The 16,520-nt window shown below is 50.5% G+C and overlaps 1 protein-coding gene across 1 annotated transcript; it reads left to right on the top strand.

Annotated features, from left to right (window-relative positions):
* Positions 1-623: 623 nt before the first annotated feature.
* Positions 624-7,378, top strand: LOC125339402 (golgin subfamily A member 2-like). The gene is made up of 3 exons (XM_048330537.1): positions 624-810; positions 4,884-5,043; positions 5,161-7,378. The coding sequence occupies exons 1-3, from the start codon at positions 624-626 to the stop codon at positions 7,376-7,378; spliced, it is 2,565 nt and encodes an 854-aa protein (XP_048186494.1).
* Positions 7,379-16,520: the final 9,142 nt, after the last annotated feature.

Here is a 16,520-nt window from a genome sequence, read left to right as displayed (position 1 = left end):
AGACCCTCAAAATATGCCATTTCCAAAGGGCAGTAGGGAACCTAAGGATGAGCCCAATGTGCTTATTGCCAGAAAACTGGAGAAGGACATTGGAAAAGGGAATGTCGAAGGAGGAGAAAGATCGAAAACGAAAGGGTAAGTAAGCACATTAGCCCCCGTGAAACTGTGTTCATATCGCCTAAGCAACTTGAGAAGGACTAGGGCCTCTAATATCCAACTTCATTGAACTGAAAGAAAAGCTCGCAGAGCAGACACCAAAGAGCCCTGTCAGAGAGAAGGGGCTGACAAAGGGAGCTGGACAAAACTCAGGCTCAAGAAGGGAATTGTCACGCTTCAGAAAGAGGTAAAGGACACACGTGCTCTGATGAGGAATGCCAGGGAAACAGAAAGATCCTGAGACAGAAAACCAGAAGAGCAAAATACACCATTGAAGGATCTGTCCCAAACAGCAATGAAGTGGAAAACTGGGAAAGAAAAGCGACTGGAGCAAAAGGCCAAATAGACTGCCGAGTTTCTTGCCACACGAAGTGGAATACTGAAACAGCAGATCCAGGGGCAGATCATCATCGCCCTGTTCCAGAGGCAACAGGAAGGGCTGTCAAGGCGGCACGAAGCTCGGGTGCATGAGCGCATTAGGCGGCAGCAGGGACCCTGGTCAGGAAACAGCACCAAGAGCTGAGCTGGAGAAACAGCCCCATGAGCAGAGCCTGCAGCAGCAGCTCAAGAACCAGGAGAAGGGCAAAGAGATGGATGTGGCCACAGCACTGCCATCAGCAGTTGGACAGACAAAGGAAGTCTACTGTGCCCCTGGTAGGATGCTGTCCGGTTAAGGAGGCTTTTGAGAAGGAGGTGGGAAGCAGGAAAGCAAGCTTGGGAGAAAGAGTGGAAGAAGGCTCCAAGCCCCAGGCATTCAAGAAATTAGAGTCTCCTGAAGTTCAGGCAAGCAACCAAGCTAATCAAGCAACTCAGGAGGCCACCCTAAATCCAGTGTGGCCTCTAGAGCTCCTGGTCATGAAGATGAAAGGAAGAGGCATGAAAACCAGTGTCAGAAGGCCTCATCTCTAAAATATATGCAGAACTAAAAAATTACCTTCTTCCAAAACAAAACCGCAAAGAACCATTAGCCCCTCATCAAGTGGGCTAAAGACTTACGAAGAGACTTCTCTGAGGAGGAAATGAGAATGGCCAAGAGACGTATGAAAAAGTGCTCTACATCACTGGCCATAAAAGAAATGCAAATCCAAACAACATCGAGATTCCATCTCACCCCAGTAAGATTGTCATATATCCAGAAAACTAACAAAAACAAATGTTGGAGGGGATGTGGCCAAAAGGGAACCCTACTTCATTGTTGGTGGGAATGTAAACTGGTTCAGCCACTCTGGCAAGCAGTATGGAGATTCCTCAGAAGGCTAAACATAGAACTCCCCTATGACCCAGCAGCCCCACTTTTGGGTATCTATCCAAAAGACCACAAACAAAATCACAGTAATGCCACCAGCACAACAATGTTCATCGCAGCACAATTTGTCACAGCTAGAATCCGGAACCAACCCAGATGCCCCTCAGTAGACGGATGGATCAGGAAAATGTGGTACATAAACACAATGGAATTTTATGCCTCTATCAGAAAGAATGACATTGCCCCTTTGATAAGGAAATGGAAGGACTTGGAAATAAATTATACTAAGTGAAGTGAGCCAGACCCAAAGAAACATGGACTCTGTGGTCTCCCTTATTGGGAATAATTAGTACAGGTTTAGGCAAGTCATAGCAGAGCATCACAAGAGCCCAATAGCTATACCCTTATGAACACCTAAAATGATGCTAAGTGAAATGAACTGCATGTTATGGAAACGATTGTTATATCACAGTTGTAACTACTTTCAACGTCCCATCTGTATCCGTAGCTTCTATTATTGATGAGGTACTTGTATCACCTTCCGGTGGTTGTACCTACACTATCTCTGTAATCTTTTCTGAGTGTATTGGAAGCCGTGTTGTATACTGGTATTGGAAGTAGGAAATTGAAAGGGAATACCAAAATTGAGAGACACAGGGTAAAAAAAGACAACAACTACAAAATCAATACTTGTAAAACTGCTTGGGGAAAATGAACTGAACACCTCAGGGGGGGAAAGGAAATGGGGAGGAGGGAGGGGGTTATGAGGGACGAGGTAACAAACAGTACAAGAAATGTATCCAACGCCTAACATATGAAACTGTAACCTCTCTGTACATCAGTTTGATAATAAAAATGTGAGAAAAAAAAAAGAAAAGAAAATCAGTGTCAGCCAGGGAGCGTGTGTGGAGACTGCACTTGAGAAACAGGGTCATCGGCTCATGCCTTCTATGCCGAACTCTAAATTGCTCCGGGCCACTGCTTAAAACAGTCTTGCAAACCTTATAGGTAAATACTGGAAAAAGAGAACAGGAGGAGAGCGCAGATCAAAGACAAACCTCCCCTGGTGAATTTGGGGAAGAGAACATCAGGGAGATAAAGTCTGGAAAGTATGGGTATCAGTATCTGTTAGTACTAGTGGACACTTTCTCAAGCTGGACTGAGAAATTCCGAACCAAACCCGGAAACCACTCAAGTAACATTGAAATAATTACTTCATGTAATGCCTCCTGCATTTGACTTGCCCATAGCAGTGGGGTCACAATGGCCAGGCCTTCAGGACCCAAGCTACTCAAGGATTAGCCAAGGCCCTAGGAATCAATTGGAAGTTACATTGTAGCTACAGAAAAGGGGGGGGGAGGGGGTTCTGGTCAGCTGGAAAGAATGACTAGGATCTTCAAGAAGACAGATTAATTACAAAGACTGGCCAGGACTGGGTAAACTTCCTCCCTTTTGCTCCTCTGCAAGCAAGATGCCACCCTCATGTTAAAGGATTCACTCCCTTTGAAACACTAAATGGTGGACTCCAATCTCTCCTTCTTGTTGGAAGCTACAGTAATAGAAATATTTAACCACAGTCAATGCAGGTTTTGCAATGTGTTCTTCACATGCCTGTCCTTGGCTGTTACAAGCTCACTGGCCCCTTGGGATAAACTCTACCTGCTCTTTCTTGCCTGGACAGTTGGTTTGGGTAAAAAGGCATCCTGCACCTGAATTGGAAACCAAGTGGTAAGGACCAAACTCAGCAGTGAAAACTAGATCATCAGTCATTGAAGTGACAGGAAAATAGCAATGGGTCCATCCCTCTCGAGTGAAACTGGCAGTAGGAAAGTACCGAGAGATGAGGTGGCTGCAAGATGGACTGTGTAGAGAGATTCAGAAAATACCCCAAAACTAAGACTTACCATGGTATAATTCATGTGTTGAACAGGGTCATGATTCTTAGGTAGGGTTAGCCCGCATGTGGTTTTGTTTGTTTGAATCGTGTTTCTGAAGGGAGAGATTTTCTGCTGACCCCTTGGTAGAGGCAGCCTGGTGTTCTGTGCCGGATTTACCACACATGTCCTGTGTGATTGGAATTGGGTTGGGGTTTGGGTAGTTTCAGATTTGGCCAGAAAAGAAGATCAATGCTTTTGTTTGGACATGAAAACAAGTGGGGAATGTGATCACCCGCTCAAGGGAGTGTGGCATCAGAGCCATTTAAGAGGGACTGCGGGGTTTATATTGGGCACATGTTGGGAGTGGTGTGTGTGTGTGTGTGTGTGTGTGTGTGTTGTGTGGGTTATCACGTGCTTGTGGACGTGATCGGCACTGTGTATGTGAGGAGAGGGAGAGAGGTGGTGTGTGGGGGGGGGTGGAAAGGGAGAGAAGGAAGTAGCAAGAGGTGTCTGTGGGAGGATTGGGGCAGAGCACCTGGGCAGATCAGATCGCTGCCTGACTCTGCCAAGGGGCCTGTGGGCAGACAAGGCCAGAGGCCTGCGGAGAGAGGCCTGGAGGCCTCAAGGAGGACTTGGGAGAGGGCAGAGGCATGAGCAAGCCAGGCCTGCGGGAAGGAGGACTACTAGCGAGCTCGTTTGGAGGTATGGAGCTTTGGAGTTTGAGATGGGTGGAGGTTGGAGATCCAGGTTGCTCTGGCTTCTGGCTTCTGGCTTCTGGGTATTTAGGCCAGAAGAAGGGAGTAGCAGGTCAATATTTGGACGTGGAGTCCGTTCTGCTTCTGGGTTTGGGGTTGTAAATAAAACCCCTTTGCCACCTTTAGCCGTGCCTCCATGGATTGTCATGCTCTCAAATCCTTACGGTGGATTCAACACGCAACATCATTTGGATGTGGCTAGGTAGTGGAGTCCTTGGTTAGCAGATTGTTTTCAGTTATGTGCAAGTGATTCTTTGTGTGTTGGAGTAGATTTCACCTCCTCCTGGTTCGATGCAGCACAGACTTCTCTGAACTTCTCCTTTCTCCCACGATTGTCTTTCTGATTCCTCTGAGAGCACCAGACCCCAGTGTGTAAACACGTGCTACACTAGGCATGGCCTAGGGGTGCAACATAGCCAAGACTCATGGAGAGGATCCCTGCACCTGTGAGGTCTCTTGAGCCCTCCTGTCCCTCTGGGACTGAAAGAGAAGCATCTACCAAGACTGTAGGACACTCAGCGACTCCAGAGCAGAATACAAGTGTCAGCAAATGTAGTTAGAAAACTAGAGCTACTTCTGCATGGAGTGAGAACAGCAAGTCAACAAATATGGTCAGCGAGCTGTGTTTCTTGCTGCCCCACCCTCGAGGACAACTGGAAGCCTGGGGAAAACTCTGGTGGGGAGAGTGGTTGAGTGAGGGAAGCCAGGAAGGAAGATGTGAAACGGAGCATCTATCCAGCTGCAGCAAGTTGCACTCTTGCCCCAAACCAAAGTGGGCAGTGTTAGATGGGGATTGGGCTGCAGGAGCAGCTGTCCTCATGACCCCACCCATTCTGCCTGCATCACCAGATTCTGGCCAGACCCTGGGGATTCCACATCTCTCTCTGGCCAATGGGATGCCGGTCTTGGGGCCACGCCCACATGCTCTGCTGCCTAGTAGCAGTGGAATCCCATCTGTTGGCCTACACCACTACTGGCAGTTGAAGGAGGAGGTAGCGGTGGCTGAGTGGTGACTGTGAGAATCGAAGCGAGTGAGGAGGTATAGTAGAAAAAAGACGTTGATAGGGATTGGAGAGGTGTCCTCAGAACACCTGGCAATGTGGCGCATCCTTCTTTGCCGACCCAGGGCTGGGAGGTCTGAACCAACCAGACACAGTGAAACCGCTGCAGGAGAGAAACTCCCGCAAGAACAGCAGCAGCAGCAGAATTGTCCTGCCCTTAAGGGCCTTGCCAAATTCAAGAAAAGGAAGAAAACTCCCAAGGGAGGTGAGCCCAAGGCAAACACCCCTGGGGATGGTCCTTCAACGGAGGATACAGCCCAAGACCGTGCTGACCCTGAGCCTCCGGTGCCTTTGCACGCAGTCGGAGCAGCCAGCGTCAGGAGCGTCCCAAGTCCCGAAAACACCGGGGATCTGCAGAGGCGCTACCAACACCTGGTGCTGGCCCTGGTCTCCAGCAAATTAAAAAACCAGCAGCTCTGCACTGAGATCCAACACCTGCAGCAGGAAAAGGAACACCTGCAGCAAGAACAAGCCAAAGAGAACGGGAAGAGGGCCCATGCGCAAGATGCGCTGCAAACGCAGCTTGTGGAAGTCCACAAGCGGTGGATCCAGAGGTTGCGTTCCGAAAAATGCACCTTGCAATCTGCCCTGGCCCGAATGCAGCAGGTGGCCGAGGAAAGCCACACGGAGCGTGAAGGTCTCAGCAGCCGCCTGCACGCTGCACAGCAGCACATTGGAGAGCTCCAGCTCGCGCTGTCCGCAGTCACCACCCAGCAGCTTGACGCCGAGAAGCAAAACCTACAGCTCACCCAAGACCTCCGTCACGTCACGCTTCAGCTGCAGGAAAAGAGCAGGAGCTGTGAGGATGCGCAAGCCATGACCACCGATCTGCAGAAGCAGCGGGAAGTGCTCTGGGCCCAGAAGCTCCACATGCAGACCCGAATTCACAAGCTCCAACGAGCCCTGGAGGAGCGGGCGGTGCTGAGAAGGCAGGGAGCCAACCTGCGAGGCCTCGTGAAGACACTGCAGGCGGAAAGAGACCAGATTGCGCAGGACCTGAGGAGGGAGAGGGCCGTGTGGGAGGAGATGGCCCAGCAGCAAGCCGAGGAGCTGAACCAACTGAGAGAGGAGCGAGAACAGGCGCTGAACCAACTGAGAGAGGAGAGAGAGGAGTGGGAGTGGCAGGTGCTGGAACTGCAGGCCAACCAGGAGGAACTGACAGAGCAACTGGCAGCGCTGCAGGCCCCTGCGGGACCACGCCAGGCTGCGCACCAGCTGCAGGCCCAAGCATCCCAGATGCAGGAGGAGTTGAAGAACCTGGAGCAACCACTGCACGGCCAGGAGCAGGCAAGCCAGAGCCCCCGTCTCCAGAACCTGGAGCAGCAGGAGCAGCTGTGCAGACTGGAGAAGAAGGGCGAGGAGCGGCCCAAGATGGATGAGCCCCCGACTTGCACACCTGGGCACGACGAAGAGCTCAAAGCTCAGCTGGCGCAGCTGCAGGATCTCAGAGCCACCTGCGATCGGCACACAGCCGCCAATCAGCAGCTGAGCTCAGAGAAGGAGGCCCTGCAGCAGCAGGTGCTGAGGCAGACCCAGCTGGGTCTGGAGCAGCTGAGCCAGGAGCCAGTAGACAGCAAGTTGCTGGCCCAGATGGAAAGGGAAGAGTCGCAGGGCACTCGGAAGCGCCCAGAAGCAACCGGGCAAAGGAAGGAGCAAGCGCAGGCCCAGCATGGCTCCCCGGGTTTCCCTGGAGAAGGGGAAGGAGTGAGCACCGGGAAAGAAAACGGGGAGGAGGCAAGCCCACTCCACATGAGTGTCCCCGAGGATGGAGAGAACCCTCAGGTCCTGAGGGAGCTGCACCGCCAAGCCCTCTCAGCTGCGGAACCTACAAAGACAAAACTCAGCCAGCAGCCGCAGGAGCAGCAGGCCCGCTGCAGGGGCCTGGCCAACCTGGTAGCCCAGTGCCAGACCAAGCCGGAGCCCCGGGCACTCTTTCCCACCAGGCGGAGCCATGGCCTGTGTGCGAAGAGGAGGCAGGACACACAGGTGCCCAAGAGGAAGCTGCAAATCTGCGTCATCCCCGACCTGCCTGACAGGGCGGATTCCCAGAATCAAGCGGGAGACCTGCAGGGTCCATGCAGCCGGCTGACACAGCACATCACAGCCATGCAAGAGGCCATCGCTGCCTGGGAAGACCAAATGGAAACCCTGGCTCAGCTGCATCGGGAGAAAGAGGAACATGTCCACCAGCTCTGCGAGGAGAAGGAGAAGGAGGAGGAGGAGGAGGCGCTGCGGGAGCTGCTGTTGCGCCTGGCAGGTGAAGGCCTGGACTCATCAACCTAGAACGTGTATGGTTGCGTACTGACCACAGGAATAGACTCCTCTGGTTATGGGATTGAGAAGGTCAATCCAAATCCTCTGTAAATAAAACCCTTTGCACTTTTGCTTGTGCCTCCTGGCTCTTTCTGGCCCTCAGGATGCACATTCTGGTCCTCTGTTTGGGTTTGTAAGGAAAACACCTTTGCCACATTTAGCCAAGCCTCCATGGAGTTTCTTGCCTTCAGGGCATTGCATTTGGAGGCCTGAATGAGATCATCCACAGGGAAGGAATATGGCATGTGGGACCTGAGGGTACAGTGTCTGTGGCTACTAAAGTACTTGTAAGTGAAAACTCTTCTCCCCTGGTGTTGCAGGGTCCCCCAGAAGTCCTACTGGTGCCTTCTCAGCCTCGTTCTGTGCCATCAGCGCCTCCGATGTTTCGTCCCCCACCCTACACCAGAAGTGGTCCGTTGTACCACCTGATGGCTTACAAGATGGCATAGCCACCGTTCAACTCTTGAGACAGGTCCCAACCCGTGGGGGAGAGCATGGGCGTTTCCTGTTTCTAGTATATGTGCCCTTTACAACAAGTGACCTGCCGGGCTCGGGTCGCCTGTCTTTGGCACGGGGGTGTCAGGTTCTAATCTAACCGCTCCCTTTCTCACCCTCTCCCCTGGTCACCCGACCCTCAGGTAAGGCCAGAGGGGAGTGGGGGGCTCAGGAAAGACCTCAGGTGCACACGGCCGTACGAGATCGCTTTACCTCCCTCCTTACCCGTGAAGAAAGCAAGGCGTGCGCTGATCTCGGAGATGCTTCCAGAGCAAATCTGATTTAATAAGTGAGGGGCTAGCAGTGGATATAGTAGGGGGTGACGAGAAAAGGGGTGATCGACCGAGAGCTGATGATAGGCTGGCGAGCTTGTCATAAGACCCCCTCATGAGCTAACGTCACTTGGATAGCACCACCCCAGGGGCAAAAAGCCTGCGAGAACGGGGAGCACATGAGCTGGCGAGAAAGCTGGGGGGCTGGTCGCGAAGCCAGTTCTTCTGGTTCCGGACCCAGAGAATGGTGGCCTGCTTCCGCATTCCCCCAGGGCTGGAGGAGGGGCGGTGTCTCGGGAGCGCTCTCCATTGCCCTTCCCCCTCAAGGCCAAAGCTGAACCCCCACGGTGACCGATAGAATTGGCAACAGCACAATCCATCCTTCTGTGCAAAACCCCAGTGGCTCATCTCATGATTGCAACTGTATACTTCATACACCAGCCCACCAGGGATGATGGTCAGCAACTTGTGCATGTACTTTTAACCTTGTAAGAAAGAGAGCCCAACTGGCACGGTGCAGGGAAGGTGTTCCTTGGACCAGATGGCTCCCCAAATGATGAGCCAGTCAGTATGGAAGCAGTCTTTTCCATTACCCACCCAATCTGGGACGACACCATCGGTCAAGGTAGGGAGGTGCTTGACAATTAGCACTAGACTCTTAGTAGGGATCTGCGCAGCGGCCTTGAAGCTCACTACATTATCTAAGGTGATTGAGACTGTATAGCTTCCCAGGGAGTCCCTGGCTGCTTTCTTTTTTTTTTTTTTTTTTTTTTTTTTTGCCAGTCCTGGGCCTTGGACTCAGGGCCTGAGCACTGTCCCTGGCTTCTTCCCGCTCAAGGCTAGCACTCTGCCGCTTGAGCCACAGCACCGCTTCTGGCGGTTTTCTGTATATGTGGTGCTGGGGAATCGAACCTAGGGCCTCGTGTATCCGAGGCAGGCACTCTTGCCACTAGGCCATATCCCCAGCCCACCTGGCTGCTTTCTTGAACGGGTCCTGGAGGCCTCTAGAACAAGTGGACCTACAGATCCCGAGTCCCCAGAACATCAAAGAGACCTAATCCTGTCCTTTGTTACCCAGAAAAGATCTACAAATATGTTGAAATGAGTACATCTAGCTATAATACAGGTATCAGCAACAAATAACTCAGTAAAAATTAGAAATTCTTTTTCAAGCTGAAAATTTTGAAAATACTGTAAGTTTAATTCAATTAATTAATTCGATTGTAGACATGCAAATATTTCTTTGCAGAAATCTAGAAAATACATTGGGATAGTTTCAATAGATCTAAATTAAAATACACGAAATTATCATGCAATTATAAGATTCCATAAATCTGAAATCTAGGAGGCAGCTGCCGTAGTAACAAGGTGTTCCATGTTACAGAGAGCTTTTTTTTTCTCTCCAAAGCAGTAGTATACCACACATTCGTGATTAAAAGACTGGTTTATAGCTGAGGAGTTCAGTGCCTGCTTAGAAGGCACAAGGCCCTGGATTCTATCCACAGTATACGTAATAAATGAGTGACTTGATGATAGATATATAAACAGGTAGATAAAGAATAAGTAGTGGGGCTGGGAATGTGGCCTAGTGGCAAGAGCACTTGCCTCCTACACATGAAGCTCTCCGTTCGATTCCCCAGCACCACATATATGGTAAACAGCCAGAAGGGGCGCTGTGGCTCAGGTGGCAGAGTGCTAGCCTTGAGCGGGAAGAAGCCAGGGACAGTGCTCAGGCCCTGAGTCCAAGGCCCAGGACTGGCCAAAAAAAAAAAAAAAAAAAAAAAAAAGAATAAGTAGCATAGCCTCATAAGTTCATGATGATCAATGCAGTCATTTATTATCATTACCAAGTAATATGCACCGTTCGCAATGGCATCTGCCACACAAGCATGTGCATAGGTCCGTTTACTCCAGCACCACCACGAATGCACAAATAACATATTTCTCTCTAATGTTAAGACACCCATGATCTCACTAGGAATAGGAATAGTTCATTTGCATTCTCATCCTATGAGACCATTTGACATGTACCTAATATTTCCAATATTTGAAGCCAAAGTACTACAACTTATCATGAATCTTCATCCCCCAAACCTTTTCTATATGGAACTTAGCCAAGTTCATCCAGCCAGTACTGTAACACTGTGCTTGTGCCATCATCCTAAAAGGTAAAAACTGATTACTGTAGCTTTGCTTATAATGGAAGCTGCCAGTAGCTGTGACATACAAAATATATGATGCAGAAAAAATTCAACTCTCTTTCCTCTCTCTCTCTATTTTGTGTAACTACCAACCTTCAGTTAGCAATCTTCTTAACTGAAATTCCCAATTCTATTGCCCAACTCTACTGCTGGATTTAATTTACAATAACTTAGTAGCAGTGTATACACAGTTTAATATAGGAGGAAACTCATTTTCATACCTTTATACAGAGTAATAGGAAGAACATCTAGAAGCAGTCTAAGTTTGATTTTCTTGCTTTATAACTATCAGTATAGGCTAGACTTAGGGTACTTGAGAAAAAAGCAATTGAATGGTTATACTTTAGATTATCTCATTTCTACTTCTAGATATGAGAATATAGTTGACACTTTCTAACTGAAATATTGGAGTATTTCTGTGTTTTCAATGGTTCCCAAACATGAAACATATAAACCTAATCTCTTCAAACTCATCTGAAGTGCTTTTTCAACCTCCAAACTGCAGAGGAGGCTCAAACACAGGTCTAATGAACATACTTTACTTAAGATTTCCAGTGCAATTATCTTTGATATAAGTGTTTTGTCTCAAGTATATTCTTATCTCGAGTCTTTTGTCTATGAATAGGTCCTGCAATTCAAATTCATCCATACAAAATGCCAAATTATAATCCACTTTTCATTTGCAGTAATGGTTTCCCTGCTTAATTTTTACTTTGAAAGAAGAAACATAAACAAAACCAGAACATAAATGTGGTTAAAAAGAGATGCTTGAAAATATCTTTTACAGAATCACAAGGTAGACGTCTGGAAACCAGGTACCAATAGAGGGAGAAAACCAGAGAGATGTTGTACAACTGGTAGGATATTCCAATTATGCAAAACAAACAGTAGCTGTGGATATCTACTGTTCAGAATAGTGCTTGCATTTAAAACGTCACATTTACAAAAGTGTTGGCAGGATGCATTTCATGTTCAGTGTTCTTACTAAAATCAGACAATAAAGGGACATATGGAATCTTCTTGATATAACTGATTAGACAGATAGATGATAGCTAAATAGATGATAGCTAGATACATGATAGATGCAAAGAAAGAGAGAGAGAGAGACTTTGAGGTGATAATTTCAAGGTTCTATACCTATATTTCAGATCTAGCAAACTGCATACATTAAATGTTAAGTTTATTGTATATTAATTGCACTCCATGAAAACTGGTATACAGGGTAGAAAGTGTGGCTCAAGACTGTCAAGTAGACAGTCTGCCTACTTGTCCCTGAGTTCAAACCGCGTACCATAAAAATAACTGTGGATTTCAAGTTATTGACATAGCTGGATTGCAAGCATTTGGGCTTTTGGCAAAGGGACAGCAATCAAAATTTAAAATTGAAAATGTCTCAACCTATCCCTTTAAATGGAGAAACTGACAATTTTGTGACTTATAAGTATTTAAGCTGTCACGGGCCACCTAGTGTCCTGCTAATGATTTTTTCCTCTTTAGATGACAAATCCAACTGATTAACTGTCCTAATTGCTACTGTTCACATCCAACCTTAGCAGGAGTCTGACTCATTTAGGAGATAATGAGACATTTGTTTGAGACTTTAAGATGCAGACAGAAATTTCTTTATAAATATATTCATAATACTTAAATACAGTTTCTGCCTTGGTTAAAAAGATAAAGTTAGGGGGCTGGGGAAATGGCCTAGTGGCAAGAGTGCTTGCCTCGTATACATGAGGCCCTGGGTTTGATTCCTCAGCACCACATATACAGAAAATGGCCAGAAGTGGCGCTGTGGCTCAGGTGGCAGTGTGCTAGCCTTGAGCAAAAAAGAAGCCAGGGACAGTGCTCAGGCCCTGAGTTCACGGCCTAGGACTGGCCAAAAAAAAAAAAAAAAAAGATAAAGTTAGGTGGCTTGTAAGTAGTAAAAGTGTGTTAAGGCTTAGGGAAATTGTCTAATTTCTAAGACTGGGCGAAGCTCCCAGGACGGGGTCTGCGCAGGGTCAGACAGGTGGACACGTCCACAAGGGGTTCTCGAGCCAAGGAGAGGGACGAGTCTAAGAAGACACATGGATGTCAGGAGAACCATTCCGGGACTGTCCCCAGTGCGTTCCGGGCTGCCGAACTCCACCCAGGAGAGGGGGCTGAACGAGAGGAGAAACCTGGAGGAAAACAGGCATTTCCAGAAGGCCCGTGCTCCGCTGCGTAGCTGCTGCCCCCGGCGGGGGGGGGGGGGGGGGGGGAGGACAGGTCATTAGAGCTCCCAGCTGCTCACATGACTGTTGGGTTGTGCTGGAAGGAGTGACTGGGAACTGCCAAGCTCAGAACCCGCGGGGCAGGGCAAGGGAAGAGACTTGACGAGGCATGCGCACCAGGCGGAGGCTCTCGAGAACACCTGCCTGAGGACAAGCAGCGTCCTGGGCAGCTGGGTCTGGAAAGTGTAAAGATGGCGCCAGGCCTTGTATAACTTCAATTCCCACAATCCCACTGTGCTGTATCAGCTATGATTTTTGCATGTGGGACTATTAAAAACAAACAAGAAACACAAAGAACACAAACCCTAAATCATTTCCATTAGACACTGTCATCAATGCCTTCTATTAAAAGCAAAGGCCGAATGGGTTTGTTTCCCTCATGAACAAAATGACAGTTACAAGCCAGGCCGTCCACTGGCCTTGGTTTTACATTGCTACTCCTTGAGGGCTTGAACCTTGGCTTCAATACATGCGGGGAGTTTTATTTAAATCACTTTTCAATTACTATGTGTGTTTGTTTTAATCGTGCCCGACGTTGGCTGTAGCTTCTGGTTGTGTATCTTACTCCTATGTAATGAATGACCCAAGAAGTGCTGAAGCCATCGTAAGCATCGTGCTGTTTGCTTGCTCCGATTCTTCTTCTTTTGCAGTGGTATGTCGTGGGTTTGAAGCCGAGGCCACAAGCTTACTAGGCAGGCAGCCTGCCACATGACGCTGAGCCCCGGCCCTTCCTTGCTTGGGTTGTTGTTCGCATAGCCTGGGGATGGCTTCAGAGAGAGATGCTTCTTCCAAGCCTCCCATGCCGCTTAGGGTACAGACAGGAACCGCTACATCTCGCTTACTTGTTGCTTAGATTACGGACGGGAACCGCTACATCTCATTTACTTGTTAAGATGACATTTTACTGCCTTTAGGTGTGGGCTGGTCTAGATGTACGATCCTCCTGATCTCCGCTTCCTGACTGGCTAGATGACGGCCATACACCACTGCGTGCCCCCGATTCAACTTTCAAGAGTGGTCATCTAAGTGCTACTCAGTCTAAAGGCAAGTTTTGTCTTTAAGCACGACAGACGTCCCTTAAGAGAAATCAACTCAACCATTTATTTCGCCAAGATTACAAGCTATATATTTGTCATCTACTTTTTGCCATTTTTACTGGGAACGGTGCTGGAGGGCGAATCTGACCTCTCTCACCCGTGTGGTCTTATAAAGAGATCGGATATGAGTCTGTAACCCCTCTGTACATCACCTCCATAATAACAACAAAAATTAAAAGAAAAACATCTGGACGGCAAAAGCTGCGGCTGCGATTTGTAGAAGCAGGGGGTGGTGGGGAAGGAGGGGGATTCGGTGGGCATCAAACTCATCACAGGGGCAATGGCTCCTGGGAACCAGTGTACTCTGTGCCGGGGAGCCAGCCATGGGCGGAGGGGGAGGGAGGAAAGAGGGGGAGGAGGAAGAGGAGGAGGGAGGAAGAGGAGGAGGAAGGAGAAGAGGAGGAAGGAGGAAAGAGGAGGAGGAAGGAGGAAAGAGGGGGAGGAGGAAGAGGAGGAGGGAGGAGGAAGAAGAAGGAGGAAGGAGGAGGGAGGAGGAGGAAGGAGGAGGGAGGAGGAAGGAGGATGGAGGAAGGAGGAAGGAAGAAGGAGGAAGGGGGAGGAGGGAGGAGGGAGGAGGAAGAGGAGGAGGAGAGAAGAGGAAGGAGGAAGTAGGAGGAAGGAAGAAGGAGGGAGGAAGGAGGAAGGCGGAGGGAAGAGGAAGGAGGATGAGGGAGGAAGAAGGAGGAAAGAGGGGGAGGAGGAAGAGGAGGAGGGAGGAGGGAGGAGGAGGAGGAAGGAAGAGGAAGGAAGGAGGAAGAAGGAGGAGGAGGAGGAAGGAGGAGGGAGGAGGAGGGAGGAGGAAGGAGGAAGAAGGAGGAAAGAGGGGGAGGAGGAAGAGGAGGAGTGAGGAGGAAGAAGAGGAGGAGGAGGGAGGAGGAAGAAGGAAGGAGGAGGGAGGAGGAGGGAGGAGGAAGGAGGAAGAAGGAGGAAAGAGGGGGAGGAGGGAGGAAGGAGGAAGGTGGAGGAGGGAGAAAGGGGGAAGGAGGAGGAGAAGGGAGGAGGAGGGAGAAAGGGGGGAGGAGGAGGAGGAGGGAGAAAGGGGGGAGGAGGAGGAGGAGGGAGGAAGGAGGAAGGAGGAAGGAGGAGAGAGGAAGGAGAAAGGAGAAAGGAGGAGGAGGAGGGAGGAAGAGGAGGAGGGAGGAGGGAGGACGAGGAGGAGGAGGAGGAGGAAGAGGAGGAGGAGGAGGAAGAGGAAGAGGCCACCCGGGGAGGGGGAGGACCTCACAGCTGATCCTGGGCTTGAAGCCCCAAAGGACCCAGGGGAAATCAGTTCCCACCGGCTTGCTCGTGGTGTCCTGGGGCTGTCCCCCAGAGGGCGCCAGACACCAAGCATCACGATGCGCTCACCCCCAGGCGGCCACACTTGGGATCAGAACTCGGCTACACCCCATCAGCCCCTCTGCTCTGCTCTTGGGAACACAAGCTCGCCCCGCGGCCACACTGCCGGCCTCCTGGCCACGAAAATAACGGAGGTGCTGACATTTTGGTATTCAATTGCATTGGAGGGCTGGGGATACGGCCTGGTGGCAGAGTGCTCACCTCGTGTACATGAAGCAGCCCTGGGCTCGATTCCCCAGCACCACATAAATAGAAAAGGCCAGAAGTGGCGCTGTGGCTCAAGTGGTAGAGTGCCGGCCTTGAGCAAAAAGAAGCCAGGGACGGTGCTCAGGCCCTGAGTTCAAGCCCCAGGACTGGCCAAAAAACAAAAAATAAAAATAGCAGCAGATTGCATCGGGGCATTTGAGACCTGAGAGCGGGCAGAGCCTGCGGGGGGCAGAGCGGGCAGGCGGGGCCCGGCTCAGGCCTGAGCTGACACAGCTGCCCGGTGGCTTCTGTGCCGGAGCCCTAGGAGCCCCTGGAGCCCCCTGGGAGGAGGGGACAGGACGGGGCGCGTCTTTCTGGGTTGGAGGTGAGTGCTGGGCCCGGGCTGGCTGCGGCTCGGGCTCTGCCTGCTCTGGCCAGCCTCGGCTCCGAAGCCGCTGCCAGGCCGCCAGCGTGGAGAGAGCGGGCGAGGCCTCGGAGCGTTCTGCTGGGGGTGCGCGGGGCCGCGTGGTGCGGGCAGTGGACGGCGGGGGGCCCCGGCACGGTTATCCCGGGTGGGCCGCGTCCTCATCCACCCGATGCTCAGCTCTTCTGACTTGAAATTCTGCCCTGCGATAGCAGAGGCGGCTCCCACGCGGCGGGGCCTTGCTCCTCTTCCTGCCTGGGACACACGCGCCGAATGATAACTCTAGCTCATCTGTGGCGGGGAGCCCGTGACCTCGCACCCCACCTCCAGAGGCCGCCACAGAGGCTCGGGGCAAAGGCCTCGCACGTGGGACAAGACCTGGGTCAGACAAAGAGCTACTAGCTCCTGTCATTGCCAAGCAGCGATCCAGAAGGTTCTGTGAGGGAAAAGAACGGGGAGCAGCTGGGAGCCTCCTCAGGTGTGTGGAGGTGATGCCTAGCCACAGACAGGTCACTGGATTCTGCTCAGGGCCATTAAAATAATGCTGAAAAACCACACACACTAGGGATACAGCAGTCTAAGAGGTCGCTAAGGGTGGGTCCGGCAGAACCCCGAGCCTTCTTCTATTTATTTAGCACATGCTAATTAGAAGACATAACTAAGCACCACGACGTCATGCACTGTACGTGGATAGCAGAACTTTAAGGCCCGTTCGTTCTACTGAGAGCTTGTTATCTGGTGAGACGCATTCTTGATAAAATCTCTCTTCATCAAATCCAGGGCTCTTTAGGGTGTTTTTATGCTAGTACTAGGACTTGAACTCGGGACCTTAGGCTTTCACTGAGAG

Source organism: Perognathus longimembris, chromosome 21 (assembly GCF_023159225.1).
Source record: "Perognathus longimembris pacificus isolate PPM17 chromosome 21, ASM2315922v1, whole genome shotgun sequence".
Taxonomy (NCBI): domain Eukaryota; kingdom Metazoa; phylum Chordata; class Mammalia; order Rodentia; family Heteromyidae; genus Perognathus; species Perognathus longimembris.
The sequence above is the reverse complement of the archived record's forward strand: the minus strand, read 5'-3'. Positions and strand labels throughout refer to the sequence as shown.